The sequence below is a fragment of the Capra hircus genome, chromosome 1 (genome assembly GCF_001704415.2).
Source record: "Capra hircus breed San Clemente chromosome 1, ASM170441v1, whole genome shotgun sequence".
Lineage (NCBI taxonomy): Eukaryota > Metazoa > Chordata > Mammalia > Artiodactyla > Bovidae > Capra > Capra hircus.
The window spans coordinates 115,626,600-115,648,932 of NC_030808.1; the positions used below are offsets into that span (position 1 = coordinate 115,626,600).

At 38.4% G+C, this 22,333-nt stretch overlaps 1 protein-coding gene across 1 annotated transcript; it reads right to left on the bottom strand.

The window, feature by feature from the left end:
• On the bottom strand, positions 321–10,040 carry SUCNR1 (succinate receptor 1). The gene is made up of 2 exons (XM_005675434.3): positions 9,972–10,040; positions 321–3,646 (listed from the first exon to the last, which is right to left on the bottom strand). The coding sequence occupies exons 1-2, from the start codon at positions 9,972–9,974 to the stop codon at positions 2,699–2,701; spliced, it is 951 nt and encodes a 316-aa protein (XP_005675491.2). The 5' UTR covers positions 9,975–10,040; the 3' UTR covers positions 321–2,698.

A 22,333-nucleotide genomic window follows, 5' to 3' on the forward strand; every position in this document is an offset into this window, starting at 1 on the left:
GAGAGACAGATGATATAGACCTTAAAAGAGGCTTAGATTTTTTTAATATGTGGGCTTAATAATACAAGGTGAGCATCCAGGCATCCGCAGTAGAGAAAGTTCTAAATATAATGAAGTGAAGTAGCTATCTTGGTTGAAAGATATAATTTGTGACAACAGTGGTGAGAGAGAATGCACAGGGAATGGGTGGGTCCAGACTGCAAAATCCTGGACCAAATACTTTAGTCAGGATTCTGGAAGATACTAAAAAGCCAATAAAAGACAAGTTATAAAGCCCAACATTTTTTTCCCTTGCAAAACACAAATGCAGAAATGACATCCATTATTTATTGTTTCAGATTCCATTCATTACTTATTGCTTGCAATTGTAATCACCTGGTACAAAATGCAAATGGAATAGTTCTTGTAACTTCCATGCAGATCACTTTAATCAGTTAAGGATTACATTGTCACATGACAAATTTGAACAAAAAATAAGAAATATGTTATAAAATTAACATTTTGCTTATAAAATATGTGTAAGAGTTCATAGTTTCACAAAATATTTCACTATACTATTAGAAAAGCTTACCCCTACCAATTCTTGGGATAGGTATGGCACAAATTTAATTTCATGTTTACAGATGAAAATCAATGCATCAGATGCAAATTACAGTTAAATTATATGTTTGCAGATAAGTGAATCTTTCCTAAGACCCTTTCTTGTGGCCTTTTCTAATGAAAAAAATTCAGAAGATCAACTTTTACCAGGCAGTTATAAAATGACATTGACACTTTAAAATTATTGACAAACGAAAAAAAAAAATTTAAAAGCCTAAGGTTAGGTAGGAAAACAAATCCTTTGTAAGTAATGTTTTTTTTACAATATTTCAATGGGGACATTTTGGGGTTTTGGAATGTCAGGATATAATGTTACCAGGAAACCTCAAAACAGGGGAGACATGGAATTTTATGTCTTTGCTCCTATAATGCTTATTTTTATCCTTTGCATTACAGCTAATGACCTTAAGGAAAAGAGCATAGGCATGTGGCCATTCACACATTTTACTGCATGTGATATGTAAATTATTATATGATACTTTTAAACTCTAAATAGCTAATGCAGCACTCATTCACCCTCTCCAAATTTGATTTGTGGCATGGGATAGTGTTTACATAACCCTCTTGGAATAATCTATATTGATAGGTACATAAATGTTCTGTACATTTTGCAAATTCATATAGTGTATTTTGTTTAAAACATTTTCTCCAACAGTCTTAGGTAATACTCTATGAAAATAAGTCTCATTGCAGATATGAGTCACTCTCTCAAGATAAAATTGTCCTTGTAAATTATCCCATTGCTTAAAAAAAAATAAGTGTGTGTGTATTTGGGGCAAGGAGGCGGGTGTAGAAAAACTGATTTTTCTCTCCCAAAACGGAAAATAATTAACTCAATAAGTTTTGACGTTACCATTTCACTTCCTCTTATTTTCTGGTTTTATGATATTAATATATTTCAAAGTTTACTATTTAATCAAGAGCAGGAAGGCTAAAGAACTTAATATATTTCCATGCACTGAAAATCACATTGTGATCATAAAATACCAGATGGTACACTGATTATAAAAACAGTGCACTGACTTTGTTTTGTTTTGTCTTCCTTTGAGTTTCCTGGTAGGTGCTTTGTGTTCTATGACTTTGGAATTTTTACAGTTATCCTTGGTATCTGACTCTATTATTTTTATAAAGCCACTTATACCTAAGTCCCCTGAGAGCTGAGCTCAAATATGCCTCTATGAAATCATCTCTTTAGGTTCTATTTAATATGATTATTTGTGCTAAAAACCGTATAACAACAAAAGAGAACTTATAATTACAACTGGACCCCAATTCTTAATCAATATAAAGAAATATGGGCATATTTGAACAAGTTACATTTTTTCTGCTCTTTGTTGCTACTATTATCTCTAAATTTGCTCAAGAGCACAACTTCTAGCAACAATATTTAACAGCACAAGACTAATCTTCTCTTATTTGGTCTTCACAAAAAATTATGGAATTGTATGAGTAACCTTGTATGAATAACATTGTATGGGCTTCCCCAGTAGCTCAGCAGTAAAGAATCTGCCTGCAATGTGGGAGACCTGGGTTCGATCCCTAGGTCAGGAAGATCCCCTGGAGAAGGGAATGGCAAGCTACTCCAGCGTTTTTGCCTAGAGAACTCCACGGATGGAGAAGCCTGGAGGGCTCTAGTCCACGGAGTCACAAAGAGTTAGACACGACTGAGCAACTAACACATGCACACATATACACACACACTCGAATAATTTACAGAATATTGCCAATACAATTTTTTTTTTTTTACAATCTGACTAGTGATTAAACACAAACAACTTGCAACTTTATCTTCTGTTCCTTTTACACTGATTGAGAGGGTCTTATATCATGTAGAATTTTGGACTTATGTGCTCAAACATTAGACAGTGCTAGTCCAACTCCTTTCAATGCTTAGGTCAAGAAACCAATAAATACCTTCCATCATCTTCTTTTCACACACCCTGGGTCCAGTCCAGCATGCCTTTAAACCAGGGTCAAGTCTGTGGGCCTCTCTGAGTTATGTCTGAGTTAAACTCTAACCAACGTACAGCTGCTTCTGTAAAACAATCTGCTACACAGACATCTCACTATTCTCGAATGAAAATATTAGTCCATGAGCTCATCTTCTGAAGGATGTAAGGGCCTTGAAGTGGTGCCTCAGTTTATTCATCAACATATCCCTGAAGTGATCTCCCAAAAGGAAATAGAAGACAGGGTTGACGACACTGTTCAGAAAGGCCAACGGCCTTGTCAGGATATACAAGGAGTTGATGATGGCTTCAGTACATGGGGACTTCTTCCAGGTCTCCAGGCGTGAAGCAATCCGGACATTTCGCATGACATGGTAGGGAGTAAAAAGCACAGAGAAGATCACAACTGCCATGATGACTAAGTGGAGAGGCTTCTCAAGAGGCAAAGCTGTAGTGAGCTGCCTGTTCCTCTGCTTTAGAAAGATAGCAATCTTCAAATAAAAGAAGCACATCACAAAAAGGGGAATGAGAAAGCCCAGAAAGGTTAGACACAGGCTATAAATGAGGCTGTGATTGGGGTCCCCAGAACTTGCATAATCAGTACAGTTGTTGCTGTTGTCATCAGAATGTATAAAAAGAAGTATGGGCAGGAGCTCTAAGGTTACTAAACCCCAAATGGCCAAAGATATTAAAATAGCAAATGCTTTCTTTTGCAGGAGGTGTTCCCGGAAAGGATAGTTCATGAGCAGATATCTATCGATGCTGATGAAAGTGAGGAAAAGAATACTGGTATAGAGGTTAGCATGAAGTACATATCGGTTGCTTATACACAGCACATATCCGTATGTCCATTTGCTCTGGGCGTACTGTCTCATCAGCATGGGAAGGGTACACAAAAAAGCCAAGTCACAGATAGAGAGGTTGAAGAGGTAGATGTTACTGCTGTTCCAGTTCTTCAGACAGAAGAGGTAGCCAAAAACAACAGCAGTATTCCCAAAGATTCCCACAACAAACTCAATGCCATAAAAAATGGGAAGGTAGCAGCTTTCCAGGGCAGTCTGCACGGCCTGCCAGTGTTCACAAGTTGCGTTCCATTCCTAAAGAAAGGAGAGAAAACAAGGATGAATCAGTAAAGTAAGACCGAAAAAACTACAAAATATCATTGCCTTCATTATTAGCATCATGATCAACAGCATCATCATCATCAAATAACGCTTAAAATTTGAACTGCAGAGAGTTGGTTACATTAGTAAGAAGTGCGTATGTATAATACATAATTATATGCCTATATATCATTAATATATTATTTTTACCTATACTTACTGAGATCCTTTGAACTATATGCTAGATACAGATGACAGTTGTGAGTAAAATAACATTCTCCATCTCAAATAACTTTTCCTCTCTTGGGAAAAATCAAGAAAGAAATAAGTTCATGTCATGTAATGATAAAGATTGTCAGACATAAGGAAAAGCATATGCAAATGTCCAGAGATGGAAACATGCATAGAGGACTTGACAAACAGCAAAGAGACCAAGAGAAATTGCAGTGAAATAAGTGAGAAGTCAAATTAACTTTGTCTTCAGGATTGACTGTGGTCCATAGCAAATCACAGTAGTTCAACAAATTCTCTGAGCTATGTTTAACTGAACCATAGACTAGAAGAGGAAATAGCGATTCTTACAACTTCAGTCTTGCAATTTTTGTTTCCATATTGGCAAAGGATTATGCTTATTGTATTATGTTTATAAAATACAACTCCAGTCTTTTAATTTTGCAACAAGAGAACATATTTATTGATATATGCCAAGCACATCATAAATATTATCTCTAATTTTCAGAAAAATCCATTTAACTCAATTCCACTTCCATCCCACTAGACATGAGAAAAACCTGGGTTGAAGAACTAAATTACTAATCACAGGTCGCCAAATGTCAGGGCCAGAATTTGCCCTGCAGCCCACGGCACTGCACACAGTAGATCCTTCACTGTAAAATTGAGCAGGCTAATTGAAGAACCAAGCAGACTGGCTTCACTCTGTATTTGAAGTTATGTGAGTTCACTGTTCTCTCACGTTACCAGCAATTTACTAAATTTCTCATCGTCATACCTTTCCAATTTTTTCAAACCCCTGTCCTACTCATCATTAGAGGATGGTTTCGCCTGTGAATCCCTGAGAAGAACCTGGTCATTGGGCGTCCACTCTCTGGTTCCTGCCTCTCTTACTATGCTCTCCTCCTTCCTTCCTGTGACAACAGAAAATATCTATTTCTCTTGGCTTACTTCAGATTGAACTCATCCCTGAGTTCTTCAGATTCCCACATGTTATTCATCATCTTTTCAGCCATTCCATCTCAACTTCATCCTTTCCAATGGCTCTGATATATGCTCATCTTGTCATAAAAGCAAGGCATATATAAGATTAAACAACTCTCCCTGGTTTCACATATTTCTCTCCTTGTCATACATTGATCAACATTGGAGCTGTCTTCACTAGTTATTTTGACATCCTGACACCCTATTCCTTTTTCAACCTACTTTAGTTTGGCTTCTGACCCATCACTCTACAAAAATGGCCTCCGTACTACTCCATCTAATGCTCATTTTTTTCAGTCATCTTATCTGACATCTATTTGTACAACTATGTTTTTCCATTTTTCATAGAGGTACTCTCTTCTTTTGCCTTCTGTGACATGAAAATCTCCTAATTTTCCTTTCTTTCCCTCCCTGGTTTTGTTTTGAAGACTCTCTTGTGGTCTAAGCCTTCAAGGCCTAAGCATTAAATGTTGACTTCCTCAAGGATCAATACTGAATCCCTTCTTTATCTAAACTCCTTTCTTTATCATAGCCCTTCTTTTCATGTCCATAGTGTCAATGGCATTGTCAATACCATAGACATGAGTTTGAGCAAACTCTGGGAGATAGTGAAGACGCAAAAGCCTGGTGTGCTGCAGTCCATGGAGTCACAAAAAGTTGTTAGCATCTGAATAACAACAATCTAGATGTCTGGATGATTCAATCCACTTTCTATCTTTAATGACCATCCGTATATCCACCTATCAATGTACATCTCAGCCCAGCCCTGTCTTATAAGCGCTAGTAGTTTATAGTTATTACCATAGATTGATCTCTCAGAGGTGCCTGTCTCTAGAAATCCTGTACAAGTTCTCCAACTTCCTTCTCAATCTTGCTGTACCTCCACCTAACTCAGTAAATGGCCACACCATTTACTGAAATGTTCCCCTTAGACATCTGAGCAATGTCTTGAAGTCATCTGTAGCTCACCTCCAATAATGAATAAACAACCATGTGTTGTTGACTTCAATGTCTGGATATTTCTCTGCTGCTGCTGCTGCTAAGTTGCTTCAGTCATGTCCGACTCTGTGTGACCCCATAGATGGCAGCCCACCAGGCTCCCCCATCCCTGGGATTCTCCAGGCAAGAACACTGGAGTGGGTTGCCATTTCCTTCTCCAATGCATGAAAGTGAAAAGTGAAAGTGAAGTCGCTCAGTTGTGTCCGACTCTTAGCGACCCCATGGGCTGCAGCCTACCAGGCTTCTCTGCCCATGGGATTTTCCAGGCAAGAGCACTGGAGTGGGATTTCTCTAATCTATCACTATTGCTTCATCTCTTTCATCACCATTCTAATTCAGGCCACCAGCATCTTGGACTATTTGATATTCTCCTATTGTCTTCTCACATCTTCCCTGGCCCCTTTTCAGTCTACTTTCAACATGATAGCTAAGCGATATTTAAAACCTGCAATCAAAATTCTGATCATATTTCTCTCTGCAACCAAAAGGCTTAAATAATTTTCACAGTCTAAGGAATAAGTCCATAATTTTTAGTGAGACTTCAGTGCCTACATGGTCTGGCTCCTGGACTCCACTTCAACCTCATCTAGCATTATTCTCCTCCTTTCTCATCTTTCTTCCTGTTGTTTGCATGCAGAGAATTTTCCTAATGTTCAGTTTGTTGAATTATTCACTGACATTTTATATGATCTTTACTCCATCACATCCTCTGTCTTATATCTCCACTTCTTTCAGACTTCAGTTTAAGTGCAGTTCTCCAAGATAGGTTCTGACTCCCCAGTCTAATTAGCCCCCTGCCCATTGTATGCTTGGTTTTTTCTTAGCATTTTTCACAACTTTATCTTACATACAGTTTATCTTCTATACCTGGTTCAGTTCAGTTTAGTTCAGTCACTCAGTCTTGTCTGACTCTTTGTGATCCCATGAATCACAGCATGCCAGGCCTCCCTGTCCATCACCAAATCCTGGAGTTCACTCAGACTCATGTCCATCGAGTCAGTGATGCCATCCAGCCATCTCATCCTCTGTCGTCCCCTTCTCCTCCTGCCCCCGATCCCTCCCAGCATCAGAGTCTTTTCCAATGAGTCAACTCTTCGCATGAGGTGGCCAAAGTACTGGAGTTTCAGCTTTAGCATCATTGCTTCCAAAGAAATCCCAGGGTTGATCTCCTTCAGAATGGACTGGTTGGATCTCCTTGCAGTCCGACAGATTCTCAAGAGTCTTCTCCAACACTACAGTTCAAAAGCATCAATTCTTCCACGCTTAGCTTTCTTCACAGTCCAACTCTCACATCCATACATGGCTACTGGAAAAACCATAGCCTGGACTAGACAGACCTTAGTGGGCAAAGTAATGTCTCTGTTTTTGAATATGCTATCTAGGTTGCTCATAACTTTTCTTCCAAGGAGTAAGCATCTTTTAATTTCATGGCTGGTACTGGTCTATAAATACTTGCTTAGTGGAAAGAGGAACATAAACACTTGACTTCTTACAAAGCATTTATAGAAATATTTCCTCTGAGGTCTAATAAGTGATAAGTGAAAGTGAAAGTGAAGTTGCTCAGTCGTGCCTGACTTTTTGCGACCCCATGGATAGTAGCCTGCACCAAGCTCCTCCGTCCATGGCATTTTCAAGGCAAGAGTACTGGAGTGGGTTGCCATTTCCTTCTCCAGGAATAAGTGATAAGTCCACCAAATTAAGCTCCTTGTTCTAATTCCGCATAAAAGCTGATGCTATATATAGTATGAAAGTGAAAACATTAGTCGCCAAGTTGTGTCTGATTCTTTTGCCACCCATGCCTTCCAGGGCCCTCTGTTCATGGAATTCTCCAGGCCAGAATACTCGAGTGGGTTGCCATTCCTTTCTCCAGGGGATCTTTCTGACCTAGGGACCAAACCCAGGTTTCCCACACTGCAGGCACAGTCTTTCCCATCTGAGCCACCAGGGAAGCCCCATATATAGTATGACTAGTATTAAAAATTAGCAATTGTAGTAGTACTATCTATGATTTAGACATATAGTTGTAGAAGGTAAAATTTAATATGTATCTTCTAGGATCAATTTTTAAAATTTAAATTAGCTAAAAAACTTGAAATTTACACATGAAGTTAATAAACCTCAGAAAGTTCAGGACAGATACTAAAATATTCCTATTGATGAGATTCCAGATAATTTTTATTGTGTCCTTTCTGCTTTGGTTTATTTGGACTATTTTTACTTCCAAATCAGCATGTGTGATATTAAACATTTCTAGAAATACAGTGGAAGTTCAATGATATTTACAAAATACAGGCTTTATTTTTCAGCTCACTGGTAATTTTTCAACATTATTTTTTACTTAATTCCCAGTGACTTCCAATTCCATGATTCTGGAAGTTCTCTCTTCCTTGTCTTCTGTGACATGGCGATCTCCTTGTTGTCCTTTTTGCTCTCTTTGTAGACCCTTTTACAGTCTAATCTTTCTTTGCCCATGTTGTAAATATTAGAGTTTTTCAAGATCATTTCTAGGCTACTTTGTAATTTTGGGAATACTCAAAATGCTGGTGCATGCACCCAAATGAATATTAAACCAGTAGGAAGTTTCATTATGACAAGAAGCTTACTTGTTTTGGTTTTGAATTTCCTCTTTTTCTAATTATAATTCTTTCTGCCTAGTCAGTGCTTAAATGTACTGACTTATGTCAGCAGCTTATGTGTAGCATAAATGTTTGGCTGCCATGGAAGTAAGGGTAAGGTTGTCTAACATTTTCAGACCACTATAACCTCACCTGGACCCACTATTTTTAGATTTCAATTAGTATGAGTGTGTCTTTAGTGTGGTAATCACAGTTCTACAAATTGAAGTAACCTAGTCCTTTAAGCAAAAGTCTTGTTGAAGATGAATTTCCCTCATGAAAAATGAATATACTCTTTGCTTTTTAGTGGTTAAATTCTTAAATTTTGGAAATAGAAATCATGATAAATATGTTATAGCTGATTTGGATGAATTATTTTTAACAGGTTTTTTTAATTAGATGCTGTCAATTAAAGTGAAACCTTTAATTATATTTATAAAAATACATCTAGATTTGTTAGAGGTATTAAACTATAAATAATATTCAAATTACATAAGTAGATCACTAGTTCTCATTTTTAATTTGGGAACAAAGTATTACTTTAATTGTATTCAGTTTTTTAAAAATGTACATTTTTGACACAAATTTAAAACTGTTTGATAGTCTATTAGCTTTTAAAGTGTTTTTCTTATAATCATCACAGTGAGATAAAGAACATTTATGAAATTTTAATTCTTAACTACTTCAAGACTATATAGCAATATAAGCATTTATAAACAAATTGCTTTTTCACTGATAAATAATTTGAATGAAAATATTTACACCAAAAAGATATAATCATTCAATATGAATGACTTCATCTTTTATATATTTTTGTATATTCGAGAAATTATACCAGAAATCAAAGGATTAAAGGCTGATAGAATGGTTTCAAATTGTGTGTTTATGAAACTCTTTAAAAATACTTCACCAACTATTGAAAGTTCTGGAAGTTATAATAGCAATAGTTTCTACAATTTTCTCCTTTTCCTTGGTGAACTATAAATATTCTTAAAGAATATAATTTTTACAAACAAATGCTAAATCTCAGTTTTAGAATGGCTTAAAATTTCTTCTAACACATTATTTTCTGAGCATGTAATTATTATACATTATAGATTGTTTCATCTGATCTAGAAACTTTAGTTATTTTCTATAAGTATTTATATCTATCTAAATAAGTCCAATTATTCTTTTTGTTGAAATATGTTACCAAGAATTAGCAAATAAAATAAATAAACCCCTTTTAATAAATTAGATTTATATTTGGCAATTAAAACAAGACATATAATTTGGCAAAAAAAAAAAAAATGTAGAGGAAACAGCTATGACTTTCTTTTGGCTTCTTTTCCTGTTCTTCCTATACTTACAAATGACGGTTCAGACAGCTCATTTAAACATTGCTTAAAATCTTAATTGCTCACAGACCACTTTTAAAAGAAACCCCTGACTAATGGGAGGTCTAAAGTTACTTTATATACCTGGAAAACAAGAATTGCATTAGAGCTTACCATTTTGTCAGGAGGCCTGATCCCTCGACAGAAATTTTCTGCCAGCAACTTGATACAGCTTCTGATCCAGTGCTGTGCTGCTGACCATAGTTAGTGCAGTCTCATTTGCATATCATGTCACCAAGATTAATAATTCAAAAGTTCAGAAAAAATGTCAAACCTCCAAGTCAGCTGTTCATATAAGGAACTTCCTGAGAAGTTGAGACATAAACGTATTATTCATTTCATGGAAAACACATTTCACAAACAGATTTTCAAAAGGTTACTGTTGAAATTATTCACTTCACTAGCAAAACAACAGAGAAGCACTCATTATTTCCATGTTTATTTGTTTATTAAAATAATAAGAAAATGTAAGCACTGTATGTTCGGTTTACAACTGCTTCTGCTTTTTCTCCAGTTTTCAAATTCACAAATTTTGGTGAATTCTGTATCAGGCATGTAATAACTAAACAACTGTTATCAACAAGTTTGAGGGAAATATAAAACTGAAAATTTGAAGGCAAATCTGGGTATTGTTGTCAGAGTACTAACAAAAGGGATACTAGAGTTTTAGGCATTTTCATTTTATTTTCAGTGGTTAAAAACAAGAGATATTTAAAAAAAAATACATCAGGTGGCCAGGGATTAAGGAGAAAGGTCACAGCTAAGTAAGATAACCTCAGTAGAAGGCAATTTACACATGCCAAGCAATGCTCTGCATAGCACCTGGAAACATATAACCACCATTTCCAACAGGAAACACACCTGGCCTCTTCTGAGGATTATATTAGATTTATGCTCAAGCAAACAATCAGTCTGCTTTATTTGAAGCCTAGTGATGATGCGGAGAAAGATCCTAAATTGTGCAGGCAGTAGTCATTTAATTTGAATGCCATGAAAGTTTAATGTTGAATTGGCAGTGACGGGCAAAAGCCCCCAAAGAAACCATTGCATCCAGCCCTCCTAGCCAAGTATTTCACCATTTCTGATATATAAGAACCCCAAACTCAGAAACCTAAAAAATAAAATTTATAAATAAATACATATACATAAGTATGGCTTCCCTGGTGACTTGGATGGTAAAGAATCTGCCTGCAATGCAGGAGACCCAAATTTGATCCTTGGGTCAGAAAGATCTCCTGAAGAAGGGAATGGCTATCCACTCTAGTATTCTTGCCCAGAAAATTCCGTGGACAGAGGAGCCTGGTGGGCTACAGTCCATGGGGTTGCAAAGAGTTGAGCACAACTGAGTGTCTAACACAAACATACATTATATACTTAACAGTATATGCATACATTGAAATACGAATGTACTCATATATGAAATGTATGTATATTTATATGAAATACTGTCTCTATAATTTGTTGAATTCTTGTGATATGCCAGGTATTGCACTAAGCACCTTTCTGTATTGAATACTTATGAAGATCCTCTGAGGTTTTTTACTATTTCTAAAATTTTCTCACTTTACAGACTAAAAAACACTGAGGCTTAGAGAGATTAATTAACTTTCTCAAGGTCACAGAGTCAGTGAGGAGAGGGATCTGAGTTTAAACATATATATTTTAATTCTAAACACACCTACTCTGATTCTTAATTGCCTCCAAGATAGAGTGATGATACTTTTGCTGGACACCACAGATTGAATCAAAAATCAAAAATTAATGCAACTATTTTTCAGAAATTAAACTCTGTTTTACTTTTAAAAGAAAGGCTAAAAACATCATTTTCTGTCTACAATTTTAAAAGGACAAAAAGCAAAGCATTTGAATGACCCATACCAAGCCTACTAATTTTAAACAAATTAGCATAGACCCCCTCTACGGTACCTGGACACATTTCACAGGTTTCTGCCATCATTCTGAGGGGATGCAGGGCAATTCCTTTTTTGTGGGATGGTGGGAGTTCCCCAGAGCTTCCTCTTTCTTCTCCCCACATCCTGACCGCCATCTCACTCTGGACTGTTAAGATGAAAAGTGGTCTTCGCTTCTCCTTTCTCATAGCACCAGCAATCATTACTGGTAGCCTTGCTTCCCTCCCAAGTTTTACTTCACCAAAGGCCATATTGCCTCAGGATGTTTTCTCTGGAGAAACTGGAGGGCTTCTGAGACAGACTCAGTAAGAGGTCTCTACTCTTTCCGTTCTATTATGAGGCTTTATTGGAGGGCTTCCCAGGTGGCCCTCGTGGTAAAGAACCCACCTGCCAATGCAGGAGATGCAGGAGACCCCGGTTGGATCCCTGGGTAGGGAAGACCCCCTGGAGAAGGGAATGGCTACTCTCTCCAGTGTTCTTGCCTGGGAAACCTTGTGGACAGAGGAGCCTGGTGGGCTACAGTCCCTGGGGTCACAAAAGAGCTGGACAAGACTAAACAGCAACAACAACAGCAACATGAGGTAGATGTTAATAGCAAAATAAATGCTGGCTATTATAGAAGTTTATAATAAATGAGAAGATTTCTTCAGAATAATCATATCAATCTAATGCCATTAGTGTTAGAATATTTGCTGCCCAGGAATATCCATTTGAAAATGACTTTACAAAAGGCAGCTTGGTGAAAAAAGATTAGTGAATTCTCACAAGGCTTTGCCTTTTCGTTCCTGTATGCACCTTGAAAACATAATGAAATGTTGTTTCCTTGTTTGGAAAAGGGGGATAATAATTCCTACCCCCTAAATCTCAAAATGTTCATAGTATCAAATGAGATAGTATGTGAAAATTCAATGGGCTAGGAATGTGAAGAGCAGTTCATACATACCAAGGGCACCAATCAGGAAATTCAACAGGACAAAGAACAGAGTGGGAAAGACAATCAAAGTATTAATTAAATCCAGTGTGAATAATAACTTTAATATTTTTGAGCACTCAGCCTATAACAACGTGGTGTTTATTTTTTGTTTTATTTATTTATTTTCTTGGCTGCACCACACCATGTGCGGGGATCCCCCAGCAGGAGCTAAACCTGCTCCCCATCACAGTGGAAAGATGGCTCCTTAACCACTGGACCAACAGGGAAGTCCCAACATTGTGTATATTAATTCCTCTAATACATATAAGAACTGAACGCAGTACCTGTTATTACTGATCTTGGGTGGCCTTGGCCTGCAGTTACTTGAAGCAGGTTTTGGTTCCAGGCCAGAGACTGAAGTCAGGCTGCAGCAGTGAGAGCTCTGAATCCAAGCCACTAGACCACCATAGGCAGTGGCCAGTGGCAAGGCCCTGGCCTGTCAGCTGTGTCGTAATGAATTTCCTGGTAAAGATGGAAGGTAGTAAAACAAGTACTTATTATCAAGAAAAAGGGCACATGTGGATAGATACACAGGCAGACTCTGAGAGAGTTGTGCCTTTGTGGTAGATTGAATCGCTTTTATGGGGCATATCTTCCTATTTTCCTTTGGGCAATCATCCTGCTTTTGATCCCCGTATTTGGTTTACTTCAGAATCCTCCCATAAGTGCACATGCATGTCTTAGCCAAGATGGATTCTAGTGAAGAGGCCTAAGGGTAGATTGACATTACTTACTATGGTGATGCCCCCTCACTTTGAACCTCCTTGGAGCCTTTCTGCACAAGTGTCTCCTTGACTTCAATATTGAGGAATACGTGTCTTTTATCTTATCACTGATTCAACGGACACGAATATGAACACACTCTGGAAGACAGTGGAGGACAGAGGAGTCTGGCGTGCTGCCGTCCATGGGGTTGCAAGGAGTCAGACACGACTTAGCAACTGAACAATAGCATCTCTTATCTGGGCAGGCTCTGCTCCTCTCCCATTCTTGCTATTTTGGAGTATCTGTCCATAGGGGATGAATTCCAGCTACTTAGCCTTGGGTCTACTTATCTGCGGTCTCATTACTATGTTTAATTTTCAAATAAAGAAATTGAAACCAAAAAAAGATTAAATAACTTTCCACAGTCACACAGCTAGTAAGTGACTGGGCTATAATTTGAAGGTTTGTGTGTTTGACTCCCGAACCCAAGCTTTTATTAATTTGTTGCCCTCATGGTAAAGAGGAAAATATTAGGTCAAAATATAAAATGACTGACACTGTACAATGTTTACTCTACATATGGTAATTTACTGTGCTTTAACTTAATAAAAATAAGTCTAAAACTAACATTCAGTTTAATTACTAGTTATCAGTTTTATCGGTTATCAAATTTAAGTATTTAAGTCTAACAACTAAAGATAATAGAACATTTTAGATGAGAAACCAGACGACTAGACACATTTAAAATAAATAAGTGTTTTTGGAAAGGTTCTACTAGCAACAGCCCTAGGCATGTTTACCAGACACATTTTTTTCAACTGCAGGAACAAGTCTGAGTGGAAAACAAGCTTGTCTAAGGGTCATACTGACCATCAAGGAATCACAAGCAGGGAAAGAAGAGAACAATTAATTTAATCCAAGGAATTTCTTCTAAGCCTTTCTGGGTAGTAATAGTAACAATATGACTCCAAAGAAGTTGAAAGGAAACAAGAAAATTATTTTGGTGTTGCCATGCTAGGACGATTTACCCAAGGAAATCTAGATATATCTCAAGTCAAAGAACGGGTTTAGATACGAAAAGAAAAATTAAGAGAACAGCAGGACAGAAAACATAATAGAAAGTATATGTAGACTGTCTAAAAAGTGAAAGTGAAAGTGTTAGTCACTCAGCTGTGTCTGACTCCTGGCAACCCCATAGACTGTAACACTCCAGGCTCCTCTGTCCATGGAATTCTCCTGGCAAGAATACTGGAGTGGGTTGCCATTCCCTTCTCCAGGGGATCTTCCCAACCCAGGGACTGAACCTGGATCTCCTGCACTGCAGGAGCCATCTGAGCCACCAGGAAAGCCCAGATTGGCTCTAAACTCTTCGATATTCTAAAATTCAAACAAACCTCTATCGGCCAAATTAACTTTACCATGGAGAGCAGTTCATCCAAGATGGGCATTCCAGCTGAGGCAAAGCAATCTATTTCTTCTATATATAAAAATCCTTGGAACTTCACTGGTTGTCCAATGGCTAAGACCCCATGCTCCCAATGTGGGAGGCCAGATTCGAGCCCTGGTCAGGGAACAAGATCGCGCATGCTGCAACTAAGAGTTTGCCTGCCGCAGCTAAGATCTTGCATGTTGCAACTAAGACCTGGTACAGTCAAATAAATATTAAGAAAAAATCCTTGTCATGTAAGAGTCACATTAGTAATGAGAATTTGTACAACATTGATACTTCTTTGTTTCTTATCCAAGTGAATAAAATATCATGTTTATTATTTATCAGCAAAATTCAGAAGTATTATTTTCTGTTAAATGAAAATGTTACTTGTTAAAAATGTCTGGCTATAGCTGCTAGTAATAGTTCAACATACAGCAAGCTTACCTCTTAATTTCCAGATTATACTCCAAAATTCCAAAAACTAAATGACTTTTTAATGATATATGATAAGCGATTACCATCAGTGTCTCCCTACAGGAAATAATGTTGTCTTGTTGCTTGACATGAAATTCAAATATTTATGTGAAATTATGGCAACATATTTTACTCTTAATTATCGATGATCAAGGCAAAGACTTTTTGTTTAAAAAACAGTGTTTGCCTGAAATATTGAAATAATTGATTCATTTAATTTGCTATCCTACTCCTCAGTGTTTTTCAGGCTGATTTATTGTATTTTGTACAAATCTGCTTGATTCTTGAAATGTTTTGCATTACTTACAAAAACAAAACAAAAAGCAGCTAGTTCATTGTTTTGATGTACATATAAGCACTTTTCAATTGGACCCAATTAACTACTCCTCATCTTGCCTTCTTGTTGTTCAAATATATGCCCTTGAAATCAGTTCAGTTCAGTCGCTCAGTCATGTCCGACTCTTTGTGACCTCATGAATCGCAGCACACCAGGCCTCCCTGTCCATCACCAACTCCCGGAGTTCACTCAGACTCATGTCCATCCAGTCGGTGATGCCATCCAGCCATCTCATCCTCTGTCGTCCCCTACTCCTCCTGCCCCCAATCCCTCCCAGCATCAGAGTCTTTTCCAATGACTCAACTCTTAGTATGAGGTGGCCAAAGTACTGGAGTTTCATCTTTAGCATCATTCCTTCCAAAGAAATGCCAGGGCTGATCTCCTTCAGAATGGACTGGTTGGATCTCCTTGCAGTCCAAGGGACTCTCAAGAGTCTTCTCCAACACCACAGTTCAAAAGCACCAATTGTTTGGTGCTCAGCTTTCTTCACAGACCAACTCTCACATCCATACATGACCACAGAAAAACCATAGTGCTGACTAGATGGACCTTAGTTCGGCAAAGTAATGTCTCTGCTTTTGAATATGCTATCTAGGTTGGTCATAACTTTTCTTCCAAGGAGTAAGCGTCTTTTAATTTCATGGCTGCAGTCACCATCTGCAGTGATTTTGGAGCCCCCAAAAATAAAGTCTGACACTGTTTCCACTGTTTCCCCATCTATTTGCCATGAAGTGATGGAACCAGATGCCATGATCTTCATTTTCTGAATGCTGAGCTTTAAGCCAACTTTTTCACTCTCCTCTTTCACTTTCATCAAGAGGCTTTTTTGTTCCTCTTCCCTTTCTGCCATAAGGGTGGTCTCATCTGCATATCTGAGGTTACTGATATTTCTCCCAATAATCTTGATTCCAGCTTGTGTTTCTTCCAGTTCAGCATTTCTCAAGATGTACTCTGCATATAAGTTAAATAAGCAGGGTGACAATATACACCCTTGACATACTCCTTTTCCTATTTGAAACCAGTCTGTTGTTCCATGTCCAGTTCTAACTGTTGCTTCCTGACCTGCATACAGATTTCTCAAGAGGCAGGTCAGGTGGTCTGGTATTCCCATCTCTCTCAGAATTTTCCACAGTTTCTTGTGATCCACACAGACAAAGGCTTTGGCATAGTCAATAAAGCAGGAATAGATGTTTTTCTGGAACTCTCTTGCTTTTTCCATGACCCAGCAGATGTTGGCAGTTTGATCTCTGGTTCCTCTGCCTTTTCTAAAACCAGCTTGAACATCAGGGAGTTCATGGTTCACATATTGCTGAAGCCTGGCTTGGAGAATTTTGAGCATTAATTTGCTAGCATGTGAGATGAGTGCAATTGTGTGGTAGTTTGAGCATTCTTTGGCATTGCCTTTCTTTGGGATTGAAATGAAAACTAACCTTTTCCAGTCCTGTGGCCAGTGCTGAGGTTTCCAAATTTGCTGACATATTGAGTGCAGCACTTTCACAGCACCATCTTTCAGGATTTGAAATAGCTCCACTGGAATTCCATCACCTCCACTAGCTTTGTTCATAGTGATGCTTTCTAAGGCCCACTTCACTTCCCATTCCAGGATGTCTGGCTCTAGATGAGTGATCACACCATCGTGATTATCTCGGTCATGAGGATTTTTTTTTTTTTGGTATAGTTTTTCTGTGTATTCTTGCCACCTCTTCTTAATATCTTCTGCTTCTCTTAGGTCCATACCATTTTTGTCCTTTTTTGAGCCCATCTTTGAATGAAATATTTCCTTCGTATCACTAATTTTCGTGAAGAGATCTCTAGTCTTTCCCATTTTGTTCTTTTCCTCTCTTTGCATTGATCGCTGAAGAAGGTTTCTTATCTCTCCTTGCCATTCTTTGGAACTCTGCATTCAATGCTTATATTTTTTTCCTTTTCTCCTTTGCTTTTCACTTCTCTTCTTTTCACAGCTATTTGTAAGGCCTCCTCAGACAGCCATTTTGCTTTTTTGCATTTCTTTTCCATGGGGATGGTCTTGATCCCTGTCTCCTGTACAATGTCACAAACCTCATTCTGTAGTTAATCAGGAACTCTGTCTATCACATGTAGGCCCTTAAATCTATTTCTCACTTCCTCTGTATAATCATAAGGGATTTGATTTAGGCCATACCTGAATGGTCTAGCGGTTTTCCCTACTGTCTTCAATTTCAGTCTGAATTTGATAATAAGGAGTTCATGATCTGAGCCACAGTCAGCTCCTGGTCTGGTTTTTGTTGACTGTATAGATCTTCTCCATCTTTGGCTGCATAGAATATAATCAATCTGATTTTTGTGTTGACCATCTGGTGATGTCCATGTGTAGAATCTTCTCTGGTGTTGTTGGAAGAGGGTGTTTGTTATGACCAGTGCAGTTTCTTGGCAAAACTCTATTAGTCTTTGCCCTGCTTCATTCTGCAATCCAAGGCCAAATTTGCCTGTTACTCCAGGTGTTTCTTGACTTCCTACTTTTGCATTCCAGTCCCCCATAATGAAAAAGACATCTTTTTTGGGTGTTAGTTCTACAAGGTCTTGTAGGTCTTCATAGAACTGTTCAACTTCAGCTTCTTCAGCATTACTGGTGGGGGCATAGACTTGGATTACTGTGATATTGAATGGTTTGCCCTGGAAATGAACAGAGATCATTCTGTCTTTTTTGAGATTGCAGCCAAGTACTGCATTTCGGACTCTTTAGTTGACCATGATGGCTACTCCATTTCTTCTGAGAGATTCCTGCCTGCAGTAGTAGAATTAATGGTCATCTGAGTTAAATTCACCCATTCCAGTCCATTTTAGTTCGCTGATTCCTAGAATGTTGACGTTCACCTTTGCCATCTCTTGTTTGACCACTTCCAATTTGCCTTGATTCATGGACCTGACATTCCAGGTTCCTATGCAATATTGCTCTTTACAGCATCGGACCTTGCTTCTATCACCAGTAAAATCCACAGGTGGGTATTGTTTTTGCCTTGGATCTATCCCTTCATTCTTTCTGGACTTATTTCTCCACTGATCTCCAGTAGCGTTTTGGGTACCTACTGACCTGGGGAGTTCCTCTTTCAGTATCCTATCATTTTTGGCATTTTATACTGTTCATAGGGTTCTCAAGGCAAGAATACTGAAGTGGTTTGCCATTCCCTTCTCCAGTGGACCACATTCTGTTGGACCTCTCCACCATGACCCGCCTGTCTTGGGTTGCCCCGCAGGCATGGCTTAGTTTCTTTGAGTTAGACAAGGCTGTGGTCCTAGTGTCATTAGATTGACCAGTTTCCTGGGAGTATGGTTTCAGTGTGTCTGCCCTCTGATGCCCTCTTGCAATACCTACCATCTTACTTGGGTTTCTCTTACCTTGGGCATGGGGTATCTCTTCACAGCTGCTCCAGCAAAGCGCAGCTGCTGCTCCTTACCTTGGACAAAGGGTATCTCGTCACCGCCAACTTTCCTGACCTTCAATGTGGGATAGCTCCTCTAGGCCCTCCTGTGCTCGCACAGCCACCGCTCCTTGGACCTGGGGTTGCTCGTCCCAGCCACTGCCCCTGGCCTCAGGCATGAGGTTGCCCCTCCCGGCCACTGCCCCTGACCTCGGACGCAGGGTAGTTCCTCTCAGCCATTCCTGCGCCGTCACAGCTTAGCACTCCCGGCTGCAGTCCCTGACCTCGGACGTGGGGTAACTCCTCTTGGCCACTGCCCTTTTGGCATGGGGTCCTCCCTGCTTCTACCCCTGACCTTAGACATGGGGTAGCTCCTCTCAGCTGTGCTTAGTGCACTGGGCGCAGCTGCCTGCGCTTAGTGCACTGGATTGAATCTCACTGAGCATTTTATAATTGAATCGAAAGATTTTCAAAATTCCCTTGCGTATGAAAAATATGTTCAGGAATCTCCACACTGTTCTCCATAGTGGCTGTACTAGTTTGCATTCCCACCAACAGTGTAGGAGGGTTCCCTTTTCTCCACACCCTCTCCAGCATTTATTGCTTGCAGATTTTTGGATTGCAGCCATTCTGACTGGTGTGAAGTGGTAGCTCATTGTGGTTTTGATTTGCATTTCTCTAATAATAAGTGATGTTGAGCATCTTTTCATGTGTTTGTTAGCCATCCGTATGTCTTCTTTGGAGAAATGTCTATTTAGTTCTTTGGCCCATTTTTTGATTGGGTCGTTTATTTTTCTGGAATTGAGCTGCAGAAGTTGTTTGTATATTTTTGGGATTAGTTGTTTGTCAGTTGCTTCATTTGCTATTATTTTCTCCCATTCAGAAGGCTGTCTTTTCACCTTGCTTATATTTTCCTTTGTTGTGCAGAAGCTTTTAATTTTAATTAGATCCCATTTGTTTATTTTTGCTTTTATTTCCAGAATTCTGGGAGGTGGATCATAGAGGATTCTGCTGTGATTTATGTCTGAGAGTGTTTTGCCTATGTTCTCCTCTAGGAGTTTTATAGTTTCTGGTCTTACATTTAGATCTTTAATCCATTTTGAGTTTATTTTTGTGTGCGGTGTTAGAAAGTGATCTAGTTTCATTCTTTTACAAGTGGTTGACCAGTTTTCCCAGCACCACTTGTTAAAGAGATTGTCTTTACTCCATTGTATATTCTTGCCTCCTTTGTCAAAGATAAGGTGTCCATATGTGTTTGGATTTATCTCTGGGCTTTCTATTTTGTTCCATTGATCTATATGTCTGTCTTTGTGCCAGTACCATACTGTCTTGATGACTGTGGCTTTGTAGTAGAGCCTGAAGTCAGGCAAGTTGATTCCTCCAGTTCCATTCTTCTTTCTCAAGATTGCTTTGGCTATTCGAGGTTTTTTGTATTTCCATACAAATCTTGAAATTATTTGTTCTAGTTCTGTGAAAAATGTTGCTGGTAGCTTGATAGGGATTGCATTGAATTTGTAAATTGCTTTGGGTAGTATACTCATTTTCACTATATTGATTCTTCCGATCCGTGAACATGGTATATTTCTCCATCTATTAGTGTCCTCTTTGATTTCTTTCATCAGTGTTTTATAGTTTTCTATATATAGGTCTTTAGTTTCTTTAGGTAGATATATTCCTAAGTATTTTATTCTTTTCGTTGCAATGGTGAATGGAATTGTTTCCTTAATTTCTTTTTCTACTTTCTCATTATTCGTGTATAGGAATGCAAGGGATTTCTGTGTGTTGATTTTATATCCTGCAACTTTACTATATTCATTGATTAGCTCTAGTAATTTTCTGGTGGAGTCTTTAGGGTTTTCCATGTAGAGGATCATGTCATCTGCAAACAGTGAGAGTTTTACTTCTTCTTTTCCAATTTGGATTCCTTTTATTTCTTTTTCTGCTCTAATTGCTGTGGCCAAAACTTCCAGAACTATGTTGAATAGTAGCGGTGAAAGTGGACACCCTTGTCTTGTTCCTGACTTTAGCGGAAATGCTTTCAATTTTTCACCATTGAGGATAATGTTTGCTGTGGGTTTGTCATAGATAGCTTTTATTATGTTGAGGTATGTTCCTTCTATTCCTGCTTTCTGAAGAGTTTTTATCATAAATGGATGTTGAATTTTGTCAAAGGCCTTCTCTGCATCTATTGAGATAATCATATGGTTTTTATTTTTCCGTTTGTTAATGTGGTGAATTACATTGATTGATTTGTGGATATTGAAGAATCCTTGCATCCCTGGGATAAAGCCCACTTGGTCATGGTGTATGATCTTTTTAAAATTGCAAATAGAACTACCTTATGACCCAGCAATCCCACTGCTGGGCATACACACCGAGGAAACCAGAATTGAAAGAGACACATGTACCCCAATGTTCATCGCAGCACTGTTTATAATAGCTAGGACATGGAAACAACCTAGATGTCCATCAGCAGATGAATGGATAAGAAAGCTGTGGTACATATACACAATGGAGTATTACTCAGCCATTAAAAAGAATTCATTTGAATCAGTTCTGATGAGATGGATGAAACTGGAGCCGATTATACAGAGTGAAGTAAGCCAGAAAGAAAAACACCAATACAGTATACTAACACATATATATGGAATTTAGGAAGATGGCAACGACTACCCTGTATGCAAGACAGGGAAAGAGACACAGATGTGTATAATGGACTTTTGGACTCAGAGGGAGAGGGAGAGGGTGGGATGATTTGGGAGAATGACATTCTAACATGTATACTATCATGTAAGAATTGAATCGCAAGTCTATGTCTGATGCAGGATACAGCATGCTTGGAGCTGGTGCATGGGGATGACCCAGAGAGATGTTATGGGGAGGGAGGTGGGAGGGGGGTTCATGTTTGGGAACGCATGTAAGAATTAAAGATTTTAAAATTTAAAAAAAAATAAATAAAAATAAAAAAAATAAAAAAAAAAAAAGAAAGGCTGTGAGCTCAGCGCAAAACCCTGTCCCTAGAACTTGCAACCAAGAACGCTCTACCCAGCAAGACTCTCATTCAGATTTGATGGAGAAATCAAAAGCTCTCTAGACAAGCAAAAGTTAAGAGAATTCAGCACCACCAAACCAGCTTTACAACAAACATTAAAGGAACAACTCTAAGCAGGAACAACAGGAAAAGGAAAAGACCTACAGAAAATAAACCCAAAACAATTAAGAAAATGGTAATAAAAACATACATATC